The sequence below is a fragment of the Pelobates fuscus genome, chromosome 12 (genome assembly GCF_036172605.1).
Source record: "Pelobates fuscus isolate aPelFus1 chromosome 12, aPelFus1.pri, whole genome shotgun sequence".
Lineage (NCBI taxonomy): Eukaryota > Metazoa > Chordata > Amphibia > Anura > Pelobatidae > Pelobates > Pelobates fuscus.
Genome location: NC_086328.1, coordinates 71,189,815 through 71,206,422, shown reverse-complemented (window position 1 = coordinate 71,206,422; position 16,608 = coordinate 71,189,815). Strand labels below are relative to the sequence as shown.

At 43.8% G+C, this 16,608-nt stretch overlaps 1 protein-coding gene across 3 annotated transcripts in view; it reads left to right on the top strand.

Annotated features, from left to right (window-relative positions):
* CENPT (centromere protein T) overlaps window positions 1–16,608 on the top strand; it is a 103,801-nt gene that overhangs the window by 9,561 nt on the left and 77,632 nt on the right. For 2 of the 3 annotated variants that reach the window (XM_063437274.1, XM_063437275.1), the window contains exon 2: window positions 6,333–6,464. The exons of the other annotated variant lie outside the window; for it this stretch is intronic. In XM_063437274.1, coding sequence (XP_063293344.1) covers window positions 6,343–6,464 — 122 coding nt within the window. In that variant the 5' untranslated portion in view covers window positions 6,333–6,342. The remainder of the gene's footprint in view (window positions 1–6,332; window positions 6,465–16,608) is intronic. 3 annotated transcript variants of the gene reach the window in all.

Below are 16,608 nucleotides of genomic sequence, written 5' to 3'. Positions count from 1 at the left end.
AAACAGCCAGATCAAGCATTTCAGTAGCTTATCATGGTACAGCTAGTAAGAAACTAAAAAAAAACAAGCTAAAAATGAACGAGCTATCTTTGATCTTAAGTGATCTTCCTAAAAATATATAAGGATAAAGGTTTTCCTGTTCAAGAGAAACTAATCAACTTGATGTACAGAGAATGGAAAAAAATCCCGAAAGAAGCTTTTATTTCAAGGCATTTGAAAAATCTTTTCAAGATCCAAAGTGATTATAAATGGGAAGTACTACCTAATTGTAGACATTCAGATAGCTCAACTTTCAAAAAAGACAAAGAAAAACAAGTTACCTGCGCTCTCTCCTTAATCCCTATTTATTTTTTAAACAAATTGAGGTTTTTTAGTTACCTACAATGGCCATCAGAGGATTAGCCCACCTGCCAGCGTCAAGGCAGACCCTCCCTAGGTGGGTCCTAACTCTAACCATTCACCTTGCTTCCTTGAGCCTCTGGCAAAAATCTCTACTGAGACAGAAAGGGGTATTTTTTTTATATACACCCCTATATATTATTAACCCTTAATAGGGAACACATGGGATGGGCGGCTGCATTGTAACAAGGCTGAGGGATACAAAAAATGGATACAAATGCAGAAAGATAAGTCCTGCGCCCACTCCCATCACTGGGCGGCTGCAAATGACTACAGTACACATCAGCCCCAATATATAGTAAAAACCAAAGAAAAACTAGTTACCTGCGCTCTCTCCTTAATCCCTATGTATTTTTAAACAAATGGAGGTTTTTTTAGTTACCTCCAATAGCCATTGGTGTCCTTGATTCCAAGGGTCATCCAGAAAATCAGATCAGAAGAGGCTCGGGTGCTGGTAATTTTTCCTTACTGGCCAAACAGGTTACTTCTTTGGTGTCATGACCACAACTGCCTTCTCCCACATTTGGGAGTGCTGAGTGGACTTTCCCTGGGTCCAGTATGGCTTATATTCCTGGGTGCGAGGGAACAGTGATCTTCCTGCAGCTCCTTTCTGCTCCCTCGCACTGTCTGCAGTGATGCCAGGGCCGGAATGATGTCATATTCCGGCTCACGTCATCATTACACAGCGCGATGGAGCAGAGGGGAGCTGCAGGAAGACTGCTCCCTCGCACCCTGCCCCAGCCTGCCACCTCCTGTGTGCGTGCAGGCGGCCGGCTACAAATCTCCCTGAGCTGGCCACCTCTATGCTCCCGCTGGTTGCCGGCTACACAGCTTCCTGAGCCGGCCGCCTCCATACCTCCCAGGGTGGCCGGCTATACAGCTTCCTGATCGGGCAGGCAGCTGGCCGGTTTCATTGTTTGCCCAGCTGGCTACTTTAGGTAAAAGGCTGACAAATCCCAGACGCCAGGGCTAAATTTCTAGTTGCTATGGTGACCTGGCACCTGGGATTTGTCGCGCCCTGGACTAACAGACATGTATTTGCAACAAGACGAGCTGGATGGACAGGAACAGAGTATGTTGTGGGCTCTGTTTAAACGAGCTTACCTTCTAGAGGAAGTTGGGTGAAGTGACCCAGGGGGTAGTTCGTAGACATAGAATACATGTTCAGATGCTTATTTGCTAATTTTACTACTCTTACCATCCAAACCATTGAATGGATATTTTCTTTAACCCATTATTACATTTTGCTAAAGCACAATAACTGGCATGCTAGAGAAGACTGGATGTGGGGTGGCCGCCATTTTGGACTAGCTAAGTGGTCAAGCTTTGCTAAAACAGTTTAATATCTCACCGTAGGACAGAGCCAAGGCACTTCTAAAGAGTAGACTGTAGTGGTTGCATTTGAAGATGCTATTTGAAAGTGGCATAAAACCACAAAACATTAAAATAGATATTGGTGGTTATATACTTATTTAAATACAAATACATTTCTATATAACGTGCACATTGATGTTATATGATGGGTTCCAAGTGTGCTGGTGCTTCAATAGATACCTGGGGTTTCTCTCTGGCAGCTGGGACAATTTTTAGTGGTCCCAGCTGACAGATAAGTTGCATGCGGTGCTTAGTCTCCTCCGCATATAGCCATTTAAATTCGTAGGGAACACTGCTCGAGCTCAGCCACAGCAATTATCTCACCGCATCAAGTGATTGGGAGACACTCAAGGTCTGAACAGGCCCTGAAGGGTCTCCCTCAACACTCTCATGGCATCTTGATCAATGCTTGACTTTGTCAGTTGCCCAACACCAAACTCAATGCATTGGGCATACTATATTTAATGAAAAAGATAGGAATGTGTCATACTGAAAATAGCCAGTAGATGGCAGTAACATACCACTCTGTTTTAACTGAGATTTCCCTTTGCTAATATCAATACTGATATTAGCAGAAGGAAAACGTTGTGATTAGAATTAAATCAGTGATCAAGATTATGAATTAAGATTTGATTTATGTTTAAGATGGGTTTATAATTTTAGGGTTTGGATTAGGAATTGCAGTAGCAACAGAATCTCACTGCTGAAATCCAGAAGGGAATTACTTGCAGCAGCAGAAGGAATCCTTCTAACACTATTTATAGGGTCATTATTGAAATTACGATTAATGTTCTAATTAGGGCATGTGTTAGGATTAAGATGATGTATTTTATTAGATTTAGGGTAGTTTGGGGGAATTATGATTTGGTTTAGAATTAGGAATTGATTAAGGATTTAGACACATAAATATTTAATTTGCAAAGGTATAGTTAAGATCATTTTTTTACAGTGGGACACGTGAGATTTAAAAAATAACCAGAAAAAAATACCATGTGTATGTAAAAATTACTACAAACTCTCTACCCAGAGTGGTACCTCCGCTGTATATTCTCCCAGATCCTGTAGTGAAGCAGTGATTATAACTCCCGTCTACCCAAACATCAGTCGAGACTTGATGAAGGGTACAATTGCTGGTTTATGCATCCAAAAGCACACACATTTTATGCATGATGCTTCTATTAATGAACACTTAAGCACACCCAGGCGTTTCTGTGTCTGGGATATAATTGAGTTGATAACTGGTAAACCAATTATCTCCCAGACACCGACTAGAACACAGAAACATCCCCTAAACAGTAAACAGTAAGGTATCCCCACAAGTCATGTAATTTTAAAGAGGATATCAGAGCACCCATTCTGAGAAAATGGCTTTCTGATCCATGCAGAATTGTCCAAATGCCACACAGTCAAGTTTCACCCGACCTTTACAACAACCTTGGCCGAAAAGAGTTCCATGCGGTCCAGGGTCAACTCTTGGTAATTTACTGGGCACAATAGTATTGTTCAGTTCTGTGATTAGAAGCTTCCCTCCAAAAAGCACTCTTCTAGGTTGTCTGGGAAAGGGATGAAATGTAAAATGCAAGATGACCAGAAAATCCTGAAACAAGTGGCCGGGCTGGAGTTCCAGAGTGGTTGTTGGTTGGTCCTGCTAATAGCGTCAGGAAACTGGACAGGGATGTAGAAGCTTAGTAATTTATAGTCTTTTATGAGTTCATCACAATGGCACCTTAATAAAGCTAAAATGTATCATGGGAGAGCCCCCATGGTGTCCACGTTTGCAAAATGTATGCATTTATGGAATAATTTAGATGTGAGCTACTAAATTACCCCTAAATGCACCATAAATCCATCCTCAATTGGCCATTTTAAAACAACAAAATATATCGCTAAATTGCAATGTACATGTTAAAAAAATATATATATACATAAAAAAAAAAAAAAAAGTGGAAAGAAACTGGTGCTAAAATGGCTTTGCAACAAGGCTCAAAATATACAATTTGAGAGACCCCACATACCCCGTAATGCAGAATAGGCCAAAAAAAAATCAAATTAATCTATGAAAACTCCATCTTTAAAAATAAATTAAAATGAAATAAAATTAGTTTTGCCTTAAACTTTGACATAAACTGGAGAAAAAATGACAACACGTTAAGGCACAATATACACCATATGAGATACTCTGGAATCACGGACCTCCAGCATCAGATTTTCCCCATGGGAAAGCATTGAATAATGCTTTCCAATGGGGAGGTCAAATGCCGCAGGAGCATGGGCAGAGCCTGACCCAGCGCAGAGGGACATCGGCGCTTGATTCGGATAAGGAGCTGAAGGGGATTTTCACCCCTTCAGCAACATGGGATGGGGGGAGGGAAGGGGGCACTGCAGGATCCTGCAGTGCCAGGAGAACAGGTTTGTTTTCCTGGCACTGGAGAGTCCCTTTAAGCTTATAAGAAAAATGTGCCAAATTCTGAAATCGCTCCACAATTCTATTTTGTGAACTGTAACTACCAAATATAAACTGAAATCATAGGCTTATTTTATAATCTGTAAATCGGTGCACAATGAATTTGTTAATTTTAAATGTGGCTGTGCATTGTTCATTATAAATTTAATAAAAGTTATATAGCTATACGTCAGGGCTTGACAAATTTGTTTTGGAATCTAGGAACCAGCGTAAAAAAAAAAAAAGTTGGCAGCCAGTTTTTTAATTTTAAACTTAATTTTCAATGGGAAAAATGCAATTCTTAAGGGATGCTATAAACACTAGAACTACTACAGCTTAATGTAGTTGTTCTAGTGTCTATAGCCTGTACCTGCAGACTTTTCAATGTAAACACTGCCTTTTCTCTGTTGAATGCGTGTCCCTTTAAACTAAACATATTTAAAAGCAGCAGTGACCTTCACTTTAAAAACCAAAACATAAAGTGAATATAGATATCTTCAGTGAGGGGAAAAGGTATTTGATCCCCTGCTGATTTTGCCCACTGACAAAGAAATGATCAGTCTGTAATTTTAATGGTAGGTGTATTTTAACAGTGATCCAGAAAAACGCAAGTCAAAAAAGTTATAAATTGATTTGCATGTCAATGAGTGAAATAAGTATTTGACCCCTTCGACTTAGTACTTGGTGGCAAAATCCTTGTTGGCAATCAGAGGTCAGATGCTTCTTGTAGTTTGCCACCAGGTTTGCACACATCTCAGAAGGGATTTTGTCCCACTGCTCTTTGCAGATCCTCTCCAAGTTATTAAGGTTTCGAGGCTGACGTTGGGCAACTCGAACCTTCAGCTCCCTCCAAAGATTTTCTATGGGATTAAGGTCTGGAGACTGGTAAGGCCACTCAGGGACATTAATGTGCTTCTTCTTGAGTCACTCCTTTGTTTCCTTGGCTGTGTGTTTTGGGTCAATCTAATGCTGGAATACCCATTCACGACCCATTTTCAATGCTCGAGCTGAGGGAAGGAGGTTCTCACCCAATATTTGATGGTACATGGCCCTTGGGGTCATTTGCAGCATTTCTCCTCCTCCAAACACGGCGAGTTGAGTTGATGCCAAAGTGCTATATTTTGATCTTATCTCACCACAGCACTTTCACCCAGTTCTCCTCTTGATCATTTATATGTTAATTGGCAAACTTCAAACAGGCCTGTACATGTTCTTTCTTGAGCAGGGGGACCTTGCGGGCGCTGCCTGATTTCAGTCCTTCACCACGTAGTGTTACCAATTGTGTTTTTTTGGGGACTATGGTCCCAGCTGCCTTGAGATCATTAACCAGATCCTCCTGTGTAGTTCTGGGCTGATTTTTCACAGTTCTCATGATCATTGAAACTCCACGAGGTGAGATCTTGCATGGAGCACCAGACCGAGGGAGACTGACAGTTATTTTGTGTTTCTTTCATTTGCGAATAAGCACATCAACTGTTGTCACCTTCTCACCAAGCTGCTTGGTGATGGTCTTGTAGCCCATTCCAGCCTTGTGTAGGTCTACAATCTTGTCCCTGACATCCTTGGACATCTCTTTGGTCTTGGCCATGGTGAAGAGTTTGGAATCTGATTGATTGCTTCTGTGGACAGGTGTCTTTTATACAGGTAACGAGCTGAGATTAGGAGCACTCCTTTTAAGAGAGTGCTCCTAATCTTAGCACATTACCTGTATAAAATACACCTGGGAGCCAGAAGTCTTGCTGATTGATATGGGATCCAATAATTATTTCACTCATTGACATGCAAATCAATTTATCATTTTCTTTTTTTTTTATGACTACATACGCTGTATGCGCATATCTGGCAGCCAGGGTGGAAGAATGTGTATGCGCTCTTGTGGCCCCTGGCCAGTCGCAAAAGTACGTGATCGGCTGCGGCCCACAGGAGGACCACAGCACAAAGTGGCCCCAGGGCAAGTGGCCTACCGGTTTCCCGGTAGGCGGGTCCTGCCCTGGGCCGCATGCTGTTTGACATGCTTGGTGTAGAACAGTCAGTAAACATTTGATGAGTATTTCATGCAAACTGGTAAAAAGTTCTACCTTTTGATTTTAATTGTGTTTTAAATATATCTTTACAGTGCTGATACAATGGCAGATATTTTTCAAGAAAACGTTACTACACGGTCTTTGCTAAAAAGATTTTTGGAAAGTGAGCCAACCCGTTCAGCTGTAAAACGTCGTTCAGCTGTAAAAGGTCGTTCAGTGTCCAGGTAAAATGTTTCCACAAAATATTTTGAAAAAGCATGTCACTTTTTTTTTTGTTTAACTTTCAAACATTTTTAGCAATGACTTTCTCTCATTACACAACTGTTCACTGTTTTTGTTTGGCATTACATTTAATGAGTCAATCCCCTACTTCTTGTAATACCAAGAAGTAGGGGATTGACTCATTAAATGTAATGCTAGTTATACCCTGAATAGTCACCATCACCCGGAGTTTCAGAAAAACACTTTATGTAGTACTCTGGACTACTCCTATGCTTAAGTTACCCTGTGCCCATTATATGTGCAGGGAGTGTATAAGTTATTGTTCATGGTTTTGTGTGATCTCCTTTCCTGCTGATGCTTGCTACCAACTAAGTGGATTTGGCTATGAAGCCTGTAGAGCGCCCTCTGTTGGTAGCAACAGCTATATGCACTACCTGAATAGCAAGGATTGTACATTTGCATATTGCTAATTCTGCAGGCAGGAAAGATATTTTGTGTTAATTGTCTCCCCCACAGGGCGTTGCTTGAACTCTGAGGAAGATGGCTGCCTATCTTGTGAGCTCCGTCCCACGTAGCTTCCAATAGCGCACTATCCTCGTAGCACGGTTCACTGATGGGGCGCACAAAACGGCTCGATAACCACCAGACCACGTGCGGAAACCCTAGAGGCTCGCATGCAGGACCCATGGACGAATTCCTGCAAACACCTGTGAGTGTATCCCACGAGGCGACAGGCCTCAATATGGCCGACTCCCCGGTCCCTTCACCTGTATTGGACCCAGGTACACCCTCCCTGTCCGATATTAGTGCGGAAATAAAGGCACTCGTGAGATCGATGGTAACTAAAGCAGACCTGGCAACCCTCACAGACAATATCTGTGTGGCGATCCGATCCGAGGTAGCTACGTTGCGGAGCGATATTGCGGAACACTGCACCCGCATCCAAGCCCTAAAAACAGCCAACCTAACTGTAACAGCACAATCTGAGGCATCCACCCTAGCTTTGACACGACAAGGCTCCATGCTATTGAACCTTAGAAGACAGGCTGAAGAATTAGACAACAGGAGCCGCAGATCCAATATCCGCACACGCGGCCTACCTGAACCCTCGAGGGAATAAAACGTGGAAGCCACTCTAACGGCCCTCTTTCGGGACATTCTTGGACCAGAATCACCAGACTGCATCGAATTTGACAGAGCGCATAGAGCCACCAGACTGCGCTTTGCGGATGGAACTCCACCTAACAAAATTTGTTGCCTATACAACCACAGGGTCAAAGACCTCATTATGTCTAAATCTCGCTCGAGACCGACCTGGAGCTATCACGGAGCAGAGGTGGCACTCTTTATACTTGAAGCATGCAGACCCTTGAGACCGGTGACACTTTTACGAGAGCGCAATATCCCATTTAATGGGGGTTCCCCTTTAGGCTCCTCGCCAAATGTCCGAATGAATGGATCCCTTTACGGTGGCCAGAAGAAGCTCTGAATTTCCTGCAATGCACGGGGTTGCCCCACACAGAGGTACCTAACTGGATATTCGGCCCGTTGGAACAAAGACCCAGCACAGATGCAACGAGCTCCACGACCAAGACGGGGTGACTCTCCACGTAGAATGCCTGCTCGCAGACTCCCAGCTGATTCAGAGGAAACCTGGGGCCGCATCCCGATATCACTACCTCGAATACCTGCACCTCTTGCAGATGACCCACATTAGAGGTGAACTGTTTTGTTCACCGTCCCACTTGGACTTTTAAATAGTATTTATTAAACTATTACTTTAAATTTTTGGACCATCTATTGATTTATGTTGCCCCCTCCATCTTTCTTTTTTCTCCAACTCTCACCGGGGTTACCCCCCATAAGGAGGGCTGCAACGCTTTGGCTCCATTTCTTTCCCCCTTTTTTTCTTTCAGTCTTTGAGATTGTTGACCCACACTAGAGATTTCATGAATTTACATCCGGGGTTCCGGCAGGTAAGTATATTTAAAAAAAAAAAATAATTGGACCCCTAGCCCACTTGCTCTCCCATGTTATACCCCAAGCATACCCCCTCAAGCTTTCATCTCCAAGAACCCACTCAACCACCCTCCAAATTTTGCCAACTCTCATCAGGCTGGGGGCTTGTTGCTATGCATTTGTTTTTGGGGGGGGGGGGAGGGAGACGTCGGGTTGAGCTCCGCTACATGGGAGCAGGCATTGTGGCAGGGCTTGATGCTATGAGGTGTGCTCTGTGTGCACACTTTTTGCCAATGCGAAATGGATTTCCCTGGGAACTTGATACATTGTGGGTTGGATGGAGCATCTGGAAACCGATCTACCGGTGGAGAGTAGAAATCTGGACACTCATGGGGGGAGGGGGGTGATGGACTCCACAGCACCACATGCTAGATCCGACTAGCAGGGAGAGGGGGAGGGAGAGGAACAATGAATACTGCCCCGAGCACTGTATAGTTGGTCTCAATACCTACGATACATATGACTGTTGAAATGTATAGCTTTAGAGATGATCCTCATGCCACTATGTCACAATGTGCTAAGCTCATTCACTGGATACCACCATTCATAGTTGAGACACTAAATCCGCTGACTAGCAGATGTCCGCCTTCCCCGTTACCACTATTGTCTTAAAAAGACTGAAAATCTAGGTAGACGCAGACCATTCCTAGCTCAATACTCCAGACGTACCCTCTGAGATCCGACTAACCTCCCCCATAAACATGGATAACGTGTACCTCCAGACAGATATAAGTATGATACCCCTCTCGAAACCTCGACAAGCGGACGCCTAGCAATTAACGCCACAATCGACCAATGACCTGACAATTCTTAAACCCCAAAAGGGACTAAACTTATTAGTGCAACATATACAGACACTAGTAAGTGGGAAACGAGGCTCTCTTAGATCTGAATACTACACTTTTAACCTACTTCATATACCATACGTACACTTTTGAATCTTTTCACTCGTGAACCCCGGGCCTCTGTCCCAACCAGACCCAGCATATACCTAGACTACTGGGGGAGCCACTATCGTGGCCGCTCTGGTCTCGACCGTCATATGGTACAGCTCTGGTTTACCACCCAGTTACGCGGGAATACCTCAAGTAGAGGGTTAATTTATCAGGTGTGTCCTCTGCAGAGGGCTGAACGTCCCTGAGAAACGTTCTCACATACTACGTGACCTCAAGCGTCAACCTATCTCCATAGCCCTATTACAGGAAACACACCTCCGAGCTTAAGCAAACCAACTGCTGAAGGATAAGTTCTACCCGATGAACTACTATAGTAATCACCATACAGCTCGCAACGTTGGAGTGGCGATTCTACTAGCAGCAAATCTACAGTTCTCACTATCAGAGACACTGACGGAACCGGAAGGCAGATACCACTTCGTAAAAGGTGTAGTGTCCCAAAGAACTTACACACTCGCCTCAATAAATGTCCTGAACAGTGGACAGGCTCAATTCATACGAAAAACGTTACTGAGGCTCGCTAATTTCACTGAGGGCACCCTTTTACTAGGAGGGGACTTGAACGTCCCTTTAGATCCTATATCGGATTCGTCCAATGGACACAGTAGTATACCCCAAAGCAAATGCTGATTCCTACGAGAATTGCGACTAGTGGATACGTACTATACGTTTTACTCTGCGCTACATCATACACTCACGCATTGACTACATCTTCATACAGCAGGAAGGTCTTACCCAACTGCAGCACGCAGACATAGTTTCAACACCCTGGTCTGACCATAACTCTGCCACGATAACACTGGTCTCACCAATGTTCCACCCTAGACCCACAGCGAGTCAATTTTTTCAGACAGACCAAGTGACGCAACACAAACAGTATTTTGCAGAGAGCACAACCAAGGGGATGCCACACGTTACACTCTGGGAAGCACATAAGTGTCCTCAGAGGGCATTTTATCTGGTTGGCTACACAGAATAAAAAAACCTAGATGCCTAACTGAGGAGCTCACCGCCAAAATTGCGAAGCTGGAATCCCTTCACAAACTAAGCCAGCAGGAGAGTAATTATAAATAATTGATGACCAATTGCCGTCAGCTGGCGGAACTACTATAACGTAAATATCACCAAAACACTCCAAAGCCTTTTTCTACTTGCATGCGAATAAGGGCAGATAATTACTGGCACACATGCTAAGAGGCCAAAAAAAAACAAGCCTAGGTACATGCATTACATACATCACAAGGCAACTTAACGCAGTTTCCAGAGGAAATGGCACGCGAGTTTCGTACATTCTATGAAAAACTCTACAATATCTGAGTCATTCGAATGTTCTCGATACAACTCCTAGCGAGAATAGAAGGCAGGGGACTACTCCTGCTTCCCACAGACGCTGAAAAGGCGTTTGACCGAGTGGATTGGCACGTTATGATGTTGACGCGCGCCAAAACAGAATCTGCAACAGAATGCTCAAATGGATCGCAGCTCTCTACACTAACCCAAGCGCACGGATTAGAGGCAATGAAACACTAAGACAGTATCCACATATGCAACGGCACCAGGCATTTTAGGAAAAAAAACATCCATCATGGGATGTAGGCACAGAACCCAAGAACACAGTCACCGCATATGTAGACGACATGCTGTTTTTAATCGAAAACTAGTTGACTAATTCTGTGTATGGTCGATTTGTCTGGACTTAAGCTGAATCTTACTAAATGTGAGATATTGAACGGAAATATCCTGATTACTGACTGTACACGACTCAAACGATACCCCTTTCACTGGTGCACAGATCAAATGCGTTATCTTGGGTACCAATCAAACCGGTGGAGATCTATAATCAAAACTTCCTTTTTCTTCTCAACAATATTATAGAGGATCTTAAAGGGAACTACAACCACATCTCATGGCAGGGCCGTATAGCGGTATTAAAAATGAATTTCTTCTTGAGACTTTTATACCTTTTTAGCACTATAACTTGGAATCTACCGCACTGGAATCTAACACAACGAGCGACCGTGCTCAGATATGTTTGGAAAGGGGAGAGCGCGTGACTAAGCCATGATAAACTCTGTCGTCCACAAACAAGGGGAGGCCTTGCATTACCAGACTTTCAAAAATATTACCATGCAATGGTTTTCCAGAGAATCAGGGAATGGCATGTGGCACCATCCCATAAATGGGCCACACCTGATGGGTCCAGGATTGGCAGATCGTTCCATGCTCTCATATGGTACAACGCATCTGAGGTTACAACCAATATGGTCAGCGACTCCCCCATTGCATGTACACTGAAGATCTGGACCGGCATACGGAAAGAAGCCTATCCCCAAAACCGAGCCCCCTCATCCCACTGATGAATAACACCAAACTAGGAGGAGGAATCCCATCATCTGTATGGCCTTTGGTGGCTCAGGATGGCTATATCCCCCTACGAACGGTGCTCAGGTTTGAAGGGCTTGCGAGAATTAACTGCGGGTGAGACCCCTACCGTACGGCTACAGTTCCATTACGCTCAAATGACCCATTTCTACCAAAAATACCCCAGGAATTTACATGGTATGAATACCTTTGCTTGGAACCCGTGAATGCGGAGTGCAGAATATCCACACTCTACTAGAGACTGATAGGAGACCGGATGCAAAATTATGCATTCAAGAGGAATTGGGAGGAACTGATGACCCAGATCTTCACCAATGATCAACGGGGAAAAAATACTCCTCCTTCTGATATAGATTTATTTTCAGCAAACCAATAAGTTTGAATGACTATCTGTTCCTGTCCAAATTAGAAATAATAAAGTTGCGTGCACGCAGAAGTAATTTCACACTGAGACACAGGGTTCAGGTTAATGAAAGCACTTCAGGAAATTTAATGGCAAGAGCACAGAAAATGGGTGCGCAGACCCTTATAAAGGCATTATTACATCACTGGAGAATTCAAGATAACATAGAATTATAAATCAGTAATTGGTTAAGTGGTTCATTCAAATGCCCTCCCTACTGGGTGTACCATCTTAGGTCACTACTGTCGTCATGAACTTCTCCTCCAGATTCCAGCACCATCTTGCTAGCACGAGGAGTTCACTCGATGGGAGGGGGGGCTTTGGCAGCCATTTTGAGTAGTTTGGCACTGTTAGTTTCTCAAGGCTTTTAGTAACTTCACATTTTATTAAGACTAGCTGCTACAATGTTCCATTCAGCAGGATCCTAACATTTCCTGCTGACACACAATTTCTATGAACAAAGCATTCTTATAAAACTATGAGAGCATGAGAAAGAAATATAAGGGTATAGATTTAAAGGGGCCTAATGATTCTACAACAGTCCCCCCTTAAAATGTTAATTACTAAAAGATAAAACTTTATTTGTTAATACCAGAAGACTTGTTAGCCCAAAGACACAGAAACCCTGTGGCCGCTAGCTTGGTGTTAGTGCAAAGTGCAGTCGGATGTAATAAATATAGTACAAAATATCATTAGCAGTGATGGTTATGGACTCAACTCTCGTCTTTTTCTGTGAAATCATCTGGTACCCCCCATGGCACACCTATGGCATCAAAATATATACATATGTACAGGTCAACCTGTCTTTTACAGGGGTGCTCCTTTTTGTTCTGAAGCATGAATGTGGTGTGTCAAGAGTACCTTGTCATGTATTATGTGTATGGACATAATAACCTTGGCTAGGGCACATTTACTTATTCATCATAGTATGAAACCTGTCCCATGCTATGTCAGTGTAGGTGGACTTAAATCATTTAGTCAATATTGATATCACCACAAACTCAAGATGGGCACATAATCCTGAGAAAGCTTGGCGTCTGAATCTCTTTAGCTTCACGAGGTCTCCTTTTTGGGGTCCTCGGCTTTCCATCGATGGCAGGTGGCCAGGCGTTATTATGGCCATCAAAACACCTACTCGTTGATATCATTTTAAGCAACTTTTCCTTTAGAATCAAAGGTTTGTCAAGATCAACAAATGTTACTTCCCATGTTGCAGAGAGAGAGTCTTGAATCTGGAATGGTGAATCCACTGAGTGATCTCTGCAACTTTCACGATGCATTACTGGGTATATGGTCTTGGTTGTCACATTGATGACCGGCTAGGTCTCTGGTCATCCAGACAAAATGTCTATTATAACTATTGCATATCTGAACCGGCAACTCTCTGGCACCTGGATATAGTCACTTAGATTCTTGAAAGGGATAGTGAAGTTTAGCTAGATGCTTAGGACTTTCCTCCTCTTTCTGCCTGAGTTGTCCTTGGCACAAATGACACAGGATCGGCAGTAACTGTTGATCAGAGGAGTAATTCTAGGTGCTTCAGAGTATTTATAGATCAAAGAGTTCATGAGGGTCTTGGATAGGTATAAAACTCCATGGGCCCAGTGGACCACTGCCCAGTACATGTTTTTGGGTAAACAGAACTTGAGAGTGTTGGAGTACAGCCCGTCTTCAAGGGTTGCCCCTTTCTGTTTTCCAGCTTTGTATTTCTTCAGTGTCAGCAGCTGCTTGTCATTCTTTCAGGAGCTTGAGATCTGTAGATAGGATCTACATGGTGAGTATAGAAGTTTCTTCAGCGGACACCCTTCTGTCCACTTCCCTTGGTGCACTTGCGGCTTGCTTGACAGCTTGGTCGGCTGAGTAGTGCTTCTTCTAAATTCAGTTTTCCGTGGGCCTTCACCTTCATTATGGCCACTTCTTCAGAAGGAGTAGGGCATCCACCAACTTCTTAATAGCCGTGCTATGCTTAACTGGCGTGCCAGTCACTGTGTGAAATCTTCTTGTCTTCCAGATTGATCCAAAATCATGTGCCACACCCAGGGCATATCTTGAGTCAGTGAAGGTATTAGCACGTCTTCCTTCAGACATTTTGTATGCCACTGAGAAGGCTGTAAATTCAGCGTCTTGAGCAGATGTGGGTGAGGAAAGTGAAGATGCTTGATGTACCTGATCTTCTGTAGCAACAGCAAATCCAGTATGGTACCTTCCCTCTTCATCCGCAGATCTAAGGCTATCCACAAACAGAGTGGAGTCAGGATCTGGCAAAGCGACTGCATGCACTGATGAGGTGTCTTGTTTCCTCTTTTATCTGTTCAAAGCAACCATGAGGAGCAGTAGGAGAGGTATCCTCACCTATTTCTGTGTGATATTGAGGGTATTTGTCTTTCCATTTACAGTTCTCTTGCTGCCCCCCCCCCCCCCCCTGTAGGGAGCTGATATCGATTTTTAGTGTTTCATGAGATTTCTGGGGACTTGGTGAAGAAAACATGAGGGACAGCCACCTCCCAGTGATAGTACATGTGTCTTACTTCCATGGGTATCTGGATCAGGACCGCACTATTTCCTTGAGTGCCCAAAACAGGTCTTTCATGATGAGGTGTACCTCCACCAGTCTGAATTTTTCGTAGTGTGGTATTCCCCCCTGGGAAGTGGCAGAAGAATGGCCGGAGCAACTTTTCTTCAAAATATGATGTCAGGTAGAGGCAGAGTTGTCTGTGGGCGGAAATGTCTTAGAGAAGTAAGGTGCTTTGGCTGGATACAATAGAGAATAGAATTAATATCATGAGGAGCAAGAATTATTAGGACCGGCACTAGAGGTGCCACACCACTGGGGGCTGCCATATTGGATGTGGGCACGACTTGAGCAAGTTGAGGCAGGGTAGGCGTGATCGGGGTAGGGAGTGTGGCAATGGAAGGTACATGGGAAGTGGCTGAATAGGGCGGAGTTGCGTGGTAAGGGTAGGAGAATGGCCAAGCCATTTGGGCAGATGCCAGGGCGGGGCACGGGTAGGGCGGAGGAGATGGGTAGGGATTAAGAAGGGAGGAAGCATATAAGGGATATAGATATGGTGGTGGGGAGATGTAGGAATGAGTAGCGGGTGGAGTAGGAAGGACGGGAGGAGTAGGAAGAGGAGAAGGTGGAGTGGGAAGGACAGGAGATGAGGGAGGAGGAGGAGAAGGTGGAGTTGGAAGGACAGGAGATGAGGGAGGAGGAGGAGAAGGTGGAGTTGGAAGGACAGGAGATGAGGGAGGAGGAGGAGAAGGTGGAGTAGGAAGGACAGGAGACGAGGGAGGAGGAGAAGAAGGAGCAGTAGGAGGGGAGACAGACGAAGGGGAGCGATCAGTGGAAGGAGTAAGTGGAGGTGGGCAGGTAAGGAAGCAGACAGGTGATGTGGCAGGGTGGTGGATGGGCGGAAGGGAGGAAGAGCGGACGGGAGAAATGGATTGGAGGGGGAGGGTGGTAAAGGAGAGGATGAGGGTGAGGAGATCTATAGGACTGATGGGGGGGGGGGGGGCATCCATCAGCATTCAATACCAGGTAGAAATGAGGAGGCAGGTAGGATTCTCTTCCGCTATGGAGGCTGCAAATAGCCCATTTACAACAACTATTAACTGACCCTATGCTTTCCCTATAGAAAAATAATAAAAGGCTAACATGCTCATCTGTCTGAACAGGCCTCGAACGCTTCACTCCGTGGGTATCCCGCAGTGGCTAACCCATTACATCTCCCACACCAGACTTGTGCCCGTGGAGACAGACGCTATCCCTGACTCTCTGTTCTTTATTTTATTTATTTATTTCTAACATATCTCAAAATATAATTCTTACATACATCACAAATATACATTATCACAATTTTATGTCTCGCAAAAGGGATAAAACTTATTTTACTCTTCACTGATAATGTATTAAAATATACAAAATAGACAAATAACATTTGTTTTCTGCGAGATAAATGAAAAAGATAATGGAGATTTTTGTTAAGCTTTATAAATAGCTATACATTAATTTACCTTTTCTCGTTTCCAGTTTCTGGCTGCTAATGTACTTGCTGCTAGTAACAGATCTGGAATCAATACATTATAAAGGCCAAAGTCTCGACTCATATGTATATGCAATAATAAAATATCTGGGCTTACATCAAAATTTATGTTACCGTATATACTCGAGTATAAGCCGACCCGAATATAAGCCGAGGCCCCTAATTTTATCCCAAAAAACTGGGAAAACTTATTGACTCGAGTATAAGACTAGGGTGGGAAATGCAGCAGCTACTGGTAAATTTCTAAATAAAATTAGATCCTAAAAAAAATATATTAATTGAATATTTATTTACAGTGTGTGTATAATGAATGCAGTGTGTGCGTATGTGTGTGTGTATGAGT